The sequence below is a fragment of the Danio aesculapii genome, chromosome 13 (assembly GCF_903798145.1).
Source record: "Danio aesculapii chromosome 13, fDanAes4.1, whole genome shotgun sequence".
In the NCBI taxonomy this organism is placed as follows: domain Eukaryota; kingdom Metazoa; phylum Chordata; class Actinopteri; order Cypriniformes; family Danionidae; genus Danio; species Danio aesculapii.
The window spans coordinates 37,599,709-37,609,673 of NC_079447.1; the positions used below are offsets into that span (position 1 = coordinate 37,599,709).

The following is a 9,965-nucleotide window of genomic DNA, read 5'->3' on the forward strand; positions in this document are numbered from 1 at the left end:
ATTGATTGATTGATTTCTATTTTAAATGTTTTAGAATGCAATTTATTCATGTGATGAAAGATGAATATAATTACACAAGTCTTCAATGTAAATATCACACTTTAGTCTTCAGTGTCACATAATCTTTTTGAAATCAATCTTGCATATAGTCTGAAGTTAAACAGTTGTGCTGCTTAATATTTTGTAGAAGCTGTTGTACAGTTGTTGTTGTTGTTGTTGTTGTTTTTCTTTGATGAAGGATTAACCAAAGCACAAGAATTTTAATAAAAGATACATTTCTTTCAACACCAACCTACTCTCCCCACTATTTTGATCAACAGTGTCAACTATTTTCAGTTAAAATAATGTCTCAAGATAACGAGTGATCAGTTATTCTCTATTTAATTTTTGATAACTTCCCTCTGTATCCACCAGACGTGCTCCAGAAACGTCACAGGACTTCAGTGAAACTCCCCTTTATTTGTTCTGCAGTAGAGAGTAAAAAAGACAGTCACAGAGCAGCTGGACTTTGGTCTCGGATCTATCGAATTTGACATGGTACGCGGTAACTTACATAAATTCACGAAAGAGGGCTCTCTCTGGACTTTCAGACTGAGCAGAAATGGAGACTCGGTCTTTGCAGGACTTTCAGGACTTATGCACATTTGAGGGTTTTAAGAGTTTCAGACACTACTACGGTTACGGCGTTGATCAACAGGAGTTGATAGATCGGGAATTTAAACGGATTAAAGGTAAAAGGTGCCTTGAATTTCTTTATGTGGTAACGTTAAAAACCTGCATTCGTTGCAGCTTAATCTCGTGTATGACTGTCTTTTTGTAAACCATCAAATGCACTGACATACTTTTTGTAGAAGACGCAAAATTAACAGCTTGTTAACTTCTTTGACAGTTGAAAGCGTCGGCCTGAAGTGCTGCAGTGTTTACTTTCTGTTCAGTTGTTGTCAGTATGCATGAAAGCAGCTCGGCGGCGCCCTCTGTTGATCTTATAGTGAATTGCATTAGGCTGAGAAAATATTCTTCGTTTTCTTTTCAAGGTGTTACATATCTTGATCATGCAGGGACAACGTTATTTCCTGAATCTCATATTAAAGGATTTCATGATGATATATCTAGGAATGTTTATGGTGAGTTTCCGTTTCGTTGATGAGATCATACCATGAGCATTATTGAATTGACAACTTCAAAATATTATTGTGATCACACAATTAAATTATTTTCTTTTTCAGGAAATCCTCACAGTCATAATTCCAGCAGTAGACTAACACACGACACCGTGGAAAGTGTCAGATATAAGTGAGTACTTTTGTACTTTTAATCAGCCAGTCAGCCACAAAAATTTTTGATATAGAACTAGATTTTTCCTATTATTGTTTCTGTTATTATTAATGTTATTATATGGCCAAGCCAGAAATTATTCATACCACTGTCAAATTCTGAGTTAAAGAAATAGTTTAACTTATTTTTATTTCCACAATGATGCCCCTTGTACATCATCTCATCATCTGAATTCTAAATTTGAAAATGGCACAGAAAGGCCATATATATATATATATATATATATATATATATATATATATATATATATATATATATATATATATATATATATATATATATATATATATGGTCATACTTGTAATCATGAATATTTAAAAGGATTATCAGTGGGCCATATATATAATTATTATTATTATTTTTATTTTTTATTTTTTACCTGCAAATAAGGTTGCTAATACGTCTATACAAAGATCATGAAATTTCACAATTCTTAATAGCTTTCTTGAAGCAGAAGAGGACAAAGAAAAAAAACAGACTTACAAAAATTTCTTTCAGTTATGGAGAAAATAACACAATGAAAAATACAATGTAAAAAAATACAATTTAATATTAAAATAAAACAAACTGTGCTTTAAGCATCTTTAAGGATTAAAGTTGATTGGTTTCTTATCAAAGCTACAAAAGACCTTCAGTCAAGAGCAGTGAATGATTTTGATCTTGTTTTTTTTTTTATTATTATTATTATGTTAAAAAAACAGCAGGAATATGGCGCTGTTTAAGAGCCGCGCAGTTTCGATTTATGGTTTCGCTTTCACATAATCACAATAATCACTAAGCGCCGCGTTTTGACACGTTTGCATTTATCTGAACATTTAGGCGTGCAACTTAAGATAAAAGATGACTTCACTTCACAGTCCTCTGTTCTGCTCGTTTCTGGAGCTGAACGCATGAGCACAACAGCACGAGTTCTCTTTTTCTATTTTAAAAACATAAATGAATCTAACACGTCAATAAATGAAGCACGTGCCATGCTGCAAATATAGCGTTATATGCTGTACTATATACTCTATATACACTGCAAAAATGCTTTTCTTACTTTCTTACAAAAATGCTTTTCTTACTGTTTTTTAAACATGTGCTGGATAAGTTGGCTGGATATATATATATATATATATATATATATATATATATATATATATATATATATATATATATATATATATATATATATATACTACTACTACTACTACTACTACTACTACTTCTACTAAACTTCAGAACTGCCTTAATCATTCATGGCATAGATTCAACAAGGTACTGGAAATATTCCTCAGAGATTTTGGCTTTATAATGACATAAAAGAATCACGCAGTTGCTCTCAGCTGCACATCTATGATGCAAATCTCCCATTCCACCACATCCCAAAGGTGCTTAATTGGATTGAGTTCGGGTGACTGTGAAGGCCATTTGATTACAGTGAACTCATTGTCATGTTCAAGAAACCAGTCTGAGATAATTCACGCTTTATGGCATGGTGCGTTATCCTGCTAGAAGTAGCCTAGAGATGGTTTTGCGTGAAAATCCCAGTAGCTCAGCAGTTGAAATACTCAGACTAGCCCGCCTAACACCAAAACCATGCCACATTCAAAGTCTCTTAAATCACCTTTTTTCCCCATTCTGATGCCTGCCAGAATCGTGATTGGCGGATTAGAAACTTGTTTTAACAAGCTGTTGTCAAGTGTACCTAATAAAGTGGCCGGTGAGTGTGTATGTGCATATATATATATATATATATACACAAACCATCAGCCAGATTATTCAGACTTGTAGGCCCTGATTCCTGTAAATTCGATCAATAGTCTCTTAGTTCTTAGACGTCTATGGATTTTCAATGACAGTCCAAATTTAGCATTGTTTTGAATTGAGGATTCAAATAACAATAATTTTATAACATTGAAATGATGTGATGAGACACATTAGATATATGTGTTATAAACACATAATACTCCAATATTTTGAACACCTACAGGATCCTGGAACATTTCAATACAAGTCCTGAAGATTACTCAGTGATTTTCACATCAGGATGTACTGCAGCACTGAAATTAGTGGCTGACACCTTTCCCTGGAAGCCCATGTCAAACGAAGAGCCAGGAAGCCAGTTCTGCTACCTCACTGACAACCACACATCTGTGGTGGGCATCCGCGGTGCGACCGCTCTTCAGGGAGTTGGCACAATTTTTGTTCCACCTCGCGACGTGGAAACAAGAGCAAGAAAAAAACAGACACAAACAAATGGAGAAGAGGAGTGCTCTACACCTCATCTTTTCTGTTATCCTGCCCAGAGTAACTTCTCCGGCAAGAAGTATCCGCTGAATTATGTGAAGGGAATTCAGTCTCAACAGCTCTATCCAGCATGTGAACACCACGGTCGATGGTTTGTCCTCCTCGATGCTGCCTGTTTTGTAAGCTGCTCGCCTCTGGATTTAAGCCAGTATCCTGCTGATTTTGTGCCAATATCTTTCTACAAAATGTTTGGCTTTCCGACCGGACTCGGAGCCTTGCTGGTAAGGAATGAGGCTGCTGAGGTATTGAGAAAAACGTATTTTGGAGGAGGAACCGCAGCAGCATATCTTGTGGAAGAGAACTATTTTGTTCCAAAGCATAATTTAGCCAGCAGGTAGGATGTGACAAAGAATTTAAAGGGGTTGTTCACACAAACATGAAAATTCTATCAATTTTTAGTCATCCTTCACTAATTGCAAACCTAAATTTGTTTCTTCTATCTAACACAAAAGAAGGTATTTTGAAGAATGTACAAATATGTTATGGATGTCAGTAGTTATGTCTCCATCCAAAGATGTGAATTAAACTCATGTGTAAAGCTGAAACATTGCATCAAACACTTGTTAGTAAAGCAATTTTTATAAAAAAAAAATCATCACTTTATGAAAACTGGTGCCAAATTTTGAAAAGAAAAATGCAATTTATGGTGGTAGGAGAAGCCACTGTGGGCTTTTTTATTGTAAAAATGAAAATGAAACGCAATGAACGCAGTCATAACTGACTTTGAGGTCATGAGGATTTTTTTTTAATGTACATGCTAGAATTTATACAGTAAATGTGTTTTCTGTTACATACGGGTCAGGACAACGGAGAGGAGGATCCACGTGCAGCTTCATAATCAAGAATAGTCAAGCAGGCAATGGCCAAACAGGTACAAACTGAAGCAGAAGGGTGATCCAAAGAATGTGGTCAAAATAACAGGCAAATGGTCAGGACAGGAAGCATAACAGCATAAACAATAAAAACAAAACAAAGGTTAAAAAAAAAAAAAAAAAAAACAGGAAAGCAAGACAAAGAAAACGTTTTGTAATGCTAACAGGGAAAAAGACAAAGCAAAGTGAAAGTGTGAGTCAGGGGCGTATATAGTCTTGGCATCAGGGAAATCAGGAACTGGTGTGTGTGAGGTGCATGATAGTATTTGAAGTCCAGTTTATTTACATAGAACTACATAGAAGTGTAGTTCTCCAGTGATCTGCAAGGGTACTTTTTATAAGAAAAAATGCACATAAATTAAAATGAAAATGTCATAATTAGAGAGCTAGTGATTGTGACATTTTCATTGTAATTTATGTGCATTTTTTCTTATAAAAAGTTTATTCTAAGTTTCCAGAAGTTTTTTTATCCATTTAAATGTTTTTATGCACGCACATTTTTGATTAAACATGTTTAGACAATAAAATACAATATAAATAGGTGGATGGAAATATAGGTTTGTATTATTCTTCAAAATATCTTCTTTTGTGTTTCATTTTAAAGTGAACTATCCCTTTAGACTTTATTTGTTAGCTACTATTTGATAGCTGTCATAATTTAATGTTACATTTTTTTAATTATTTGAAGGTTTGAAGATGGCACAATTTCTTTCTTGGACATCATTTCTCTTCATCATGGTTTTGAAACTCTTCAAAAACTAACAGGTTTAGAAGTTTTTTAATTTTGAATGTTTTTTCATCAACACTTTAATATCCTTTAATACTAGCATATCCAATTTTCTATCCTAAATATATATCTAATTGTCCCAGCAGGCACAGGACGTCAATATCAGATTGATGTTGTACCCCAGCGTCATAGGGACATTGCATTTTGCTTGGAAATATAAATCTGGTTGACGTCAGAACCCAACGCCAGGCCGATTTCAATGTCCAACATCCAAGCTATATCAACTAAATATCAATGTCTAATGATGATAAAGTTTCAGCTTGACATTGTGTGGCCATTACCACTATGACGTCTATCAAACGTTGGATTTTGGTTGCCATACCTGACAAATAAATATTGATATTTGACATCAATATGATGTTGGTTTAAGATGTTGGCGCGACGTTGGATTTTAGATCACTTTCCAACACAACCTAAAAATCAACCAAATATCAACGTCATTTGACGTCGTTATTGGATGTCAAAATAACGTTGTTCTTAGATGCTGGCTAGACATTGAATTTTAGGTCACCTGACGTCACGACCTGAATCTAATCTATTATTTACGTCCTATGATGTTGTGTGCCTGCTGGTTTGTACTTTGTTTGTTTAAAAAATATACAAAACACAATGCTAGACCAACTGACACTCACATTATCATATATTATTTATTTTCCGAAGATTTAACCTGCTTCTATTGCCCTCATTTGAATGGTTAATTGAATAAATGAAAATGTTATGTGATTCAAATTCTAATGCATTTTATTAAAGTGTCTATATTTTGTTTGCAGGAAGTATGACGAACATTCAGCTTCACACATTTGGTTTAGCTCACTACACATATACTGTCCTTTCGTGCCTGTGTCACAGCAATGGAAAACATGTGGCACAGATTTACTGTGATAATGACTTTCAGAGTATTGCAGAACAGGGTGCAATCATCAACTTTAGTCTGCTGGACTGTCATGGACGAACAGTAGGATATTCTCAGGTTGTTTCTCAAATGTTACTTTATTTTACCTTTTTCTTCTGGGTTGTTCTTGTATTTGCTTTTTTTATTAATCCACATATATTACATGTATATTTATACTGTAATATGTGAGAATAAAGCAGTTTCTTCTTTTTTTTTCAAATAATAAAGAAAATATAAAATGTGAGATTTAGGAAATGTTGAATATGTTTTTACTTATTGTTTGTTTGTTTGCCTATTGTTGCCAGGTGGACAAAATGGCTAGTCTCTTCAACATTCATATCCGCACAGGCTGTTTCTGCAACACAGGAGCCTGCCAACATTATCTTGCTATCAGCAACCGAAATGTGAAGAGTAATTTGCATGTACGTGGATGGCAGCCAATGCAAACTTTAATGTTTGTTGACAAAAAGACAGACAGACAGACAGACAGACAGACAGACAGACAGAATAAGATAAGAATAAAATGTTTGAACTAACCTTTAATAAGTGCTTCTTTCCCAGGCCGGACACATCTGTGGAGACAACATTGATCTGGTTGATGGACATCCCACAGGATCCCTCCGTGTGTCTTTTGGGTATATGTCCAGTTTTGAAGACAGTCAGAACTTTCTTCGATTTGTTGTGAACTGTTTTGTGAACAAACCCCTAATCCTGGACCGAACAAAGCTAGCCAAGCTGAATTTAGCTGCACCAACAGAATTGTCATCGTCTTTTCATCTGACATCAATACCCAATGACCAACGAAGATGTGAGAATGGCCAAATTAACCCCCCTTCATCTGACAGGATGGCCCTATCTGAAGTCACCATGTCAAAAGATGGAAAGAAGAATAGCAGCAGCCATACGCTAACCAATCTTTTTATCTATCCTGTCAAATCATGCGCATCATTTGAGGTACACAAAGCTGTTTTGTAAACTTTCTAGGCTGAAAGTGAATAGCAGACTGATATAATGATATCATGGTAGGTATTCAGAGTTGTTGTGATTGATCTACAGGTGACAGAGTGGCCGCTGGGACCACAGGGTTTGTTGTATGACCGTTTGTGGATGGTAGTGAATGAGAATGGAGTGTGTCTCAGCCAGAAAAGGGAGCCAAAACTGTGTCTCATCCGTCCTGTTATCTGGCTGGCATCAAATACACTGAAGCTGCAGGTCTCAGGTTAGAGATTTGGTGTTTCCATTAGTGAGATGCAAAGTGAATCAATGAATCTTTGAAAATAATTAAATAATTCAATTCATCTTTATTTGTATAGCCCTTTTACAATGTAGATTGTGTCATAGCAGTTTCACATAGAAGATCATAGTACATTGAAACAGTGTCAGTTCAGTTTTGAGTGTTTAAGTTCAGTTCAGTTTAGCTTAGTTCAGTGTGGTTTAATAATCACTACTGAGAGTCCAATCACTGAAGAGCAAATCCATCAATGCGCAGCTCTACAGATTCCGAACCATGCAAACCCGTGGCAACAACGGCGTCCAAAAAAATTCACCAATTGGCAAAAGTGAAGAACTAAAAAACCTCGAGAGAAACCAGGCTCAGTTGGGCATGACCATTTCTCCAATGGCCAAAAAACTTGTGCATAGCTGCAGTCTAGGCACTGGAGAATAATAACTGCAGGTTTATCATGTAATGTATTGAATAATAAGTTAAAATGATAAGTTCTCTCTTGTCTAAGGCTCTGAAGCAGTCACTATTCCTCTGGATCCCATTCTAGAAAAGTCAGATCTGAGAACATCCCAAAGCAAAGTTTGTGGTGACAGGTATGATGAGAAACACAATGCCACCAAAATGCCAACCAAAAACATTTGAGTCCTCTTATATTATTATATAATTACATTATGCATTTAGATATATGAAGTGTTGACATTTATAAACAGTTAAATATGTTTAAAACTCATATTTAATGCTTTGTAATCAATATAAACTTTGTTGTAGTTGAATATTAAACATTAACGTTAATATTCTTTGGTGTAGGGTACAGACAGTGGACTGTGGGGAGGAAGTCTCAGCCTGGCTTTCTGAGTTTCTGGGAAAACCTTGTCGTCTTATAAGGCAGAGACCAGAATTTATGCGTGATATGAAATTTGGAGGAGGAAAAGGTAAAAGACTGTCTTTGTATTCAATTATTAATTTTGAAATGTCATGAAATCCTGAATGATCTCTTAATATGTATTGCATATAGTAGCATAGTATACACAGTAGTAGTTGTAGCTCTTTACTACTAGCAGTGGTTGTTAGTCTTATACAGTATCTATGGAATATTAAATGGTTAATAATATAGTCAGTGGTGGAAAGAGTACTGAAAATAATACTTAAGTAAAAGTACCATTACTTGCCTAAAATGTAGTGCAAGTAGAGTAAAAGTATCTGTTGTAAATATAACTCAAAGTATGAGTAAAAAGTAGCCCTTTTAAAAGTACTTAAGAGTAGTTAGTAGTGAATATTGAGTATTACGCTGTGAAAAGCTGATGCATTTACATATAATTTATGGACGTGTGTAAACGTAACATTCTGTAGTGCGTTTAGTTATTGCCCAGCAGGCACACAACATCATAAGACGTTAATATTAGGTTAGATTTAGGTTGTGATATAAGGTGACCAAAATTCAGAAAGGACAACGTTATTTTGATCGCCAATAACAACGTCAAATGACGTTGATGTTTGGTTGATTTCAAAATTCAATGTTGCACCAACATCTTAAACCAATGCCATATTGACGTCAAATACTGACATTTATTCGTCAGCTATGGCAACCAAAATCCAACATCTGATAGACGTCATAGGGGTAACGTCCACACAACATCAAACTGTAACATCATTAGACGTTGATATTTGGTTAATTTTAAGTTGGACATTGACGTGGGCATGATGTTTAGTTCAGATGTCTACCCGATTTTCATTTCCAAAAAAAATGCAACGTCCCCAAAACGTTGGGGTACCACGTCAATCTGACGTCATGTTGACGTCTTGTGCCTGCTGGGTGTTTAAGGCCATTTCAGTCATCCTACAGTAAATATTCGTCATCTTCTCATCAGTGACATGGATCTAAACAGTCTCTGGGTCATTGCGTGTAAAGATTTTGGACATCTGTGTGGACACTATTAATGCTTCCAAACAGTTTGCTGCAATTATATATCGCCCATGTCTTGAGGTAGATCATTATGATGTGACCTTCTATGTGTGATAGATTCCCGTGTGACAGGAATCACGGGACTGATTTTCCTAATTACTGAAAAAAATAAAGTAGTGACTGCAGGTTGAAGGAAAGTGATGCGATTTCGCAGGTTCGCAGAGTTCACCAAGCTTAAACTTTCCAACGCAGCGATCTGCGAAACTTGACGCACGACCTTCCGGTCAGACATACCTGGGCTTGCTAATCAAACTCTTACTAGGTTTCTAGAAACATCCTGACAGGTGTATTGAAGCAAGTTTGAGTTTGGACACCCTGGTGTACAGTATGACCTGTTTGCCTTACTTCTCCCAATTAATTTGTTTAGTAGAGCCCACCATGAAACAAACTACACTAACTGGCCACTTTAGGTACTCCTTACCTGTACCTGGTTGGCCCCGCTTTTGCCTTCAGAACTGCCTTATTCCTTCGTGGCGTAGATTCAACAAGGTACCGTAAATATTCCTCAGAGATTTTAGCTCATATTGACATGATAGCATCATGCAGTTACTGCAGATTTGTCAGCTGCACATCCATGATGCAAATCTCCCATGCCACCACAT

The 9,965-nt window shown here is 35.8% G+C and overlaps 1 protein-coding gene across 2 annotated transcripts in view; it reads left to right on the plus strand.

Annotated features, from left to right (window-relative positions):
• The first annotated feature begins 468 nt into the window (after positions 1-468).
• mocos (molybdenum cofactor sulfurase) overlaps positions 469-9,965 on the plus strand; it is an 18,719-nt gene continuing 9,222 nt past the window's right edge. Inside the window, exons 1-12 of one of the 2 annotated variants that reach the window (XM_056470997.1) lie at positions 469-731; positions 1,035-1,124; positions 1,227-1,293; positions 3,308-3,958; positions 5,185-5,261; positions 6,054-6,253; positions 6,481-6,597; positions 6,737-6,810; positions 7,021-7,129; positions 7,232-7,394; positions 7,909-7,993; positions 8,208-8,332. In XM_056470997.1, coding sequence (XP_056326972.1) covers positions 602-731; positions 1,035-1,124; positions 1,227-1,293; positions 3,308-3,958; positions 5,185-5,261; positions 6,054-6,253; positions 6,481-6,597; positions 6,737-6,810; positions 7,021-7,129; positions 7,232-7,394; positions 7,909-7,993; positions 8,208-8,332 — 1,888 coding nt within the window. In that variant the 5' untranslated portion in view covers positions 469-601. Of the gene's footprint in view, positions 732-1,034; positions 1,125-1,226; positions 1,294-3,307; positions 3,959-5,184; positions 5,262-6,053; positions 6,254-6,480; positions 6,598-6,736; positions 7,130-7,231; positions 7,395-7,908; positions 7,994-8,207; positions 8,333-9,965 lie in introns of both variants that reach the window. The other variant, XM_056470996.1, reaches the window with a different exon arrangement.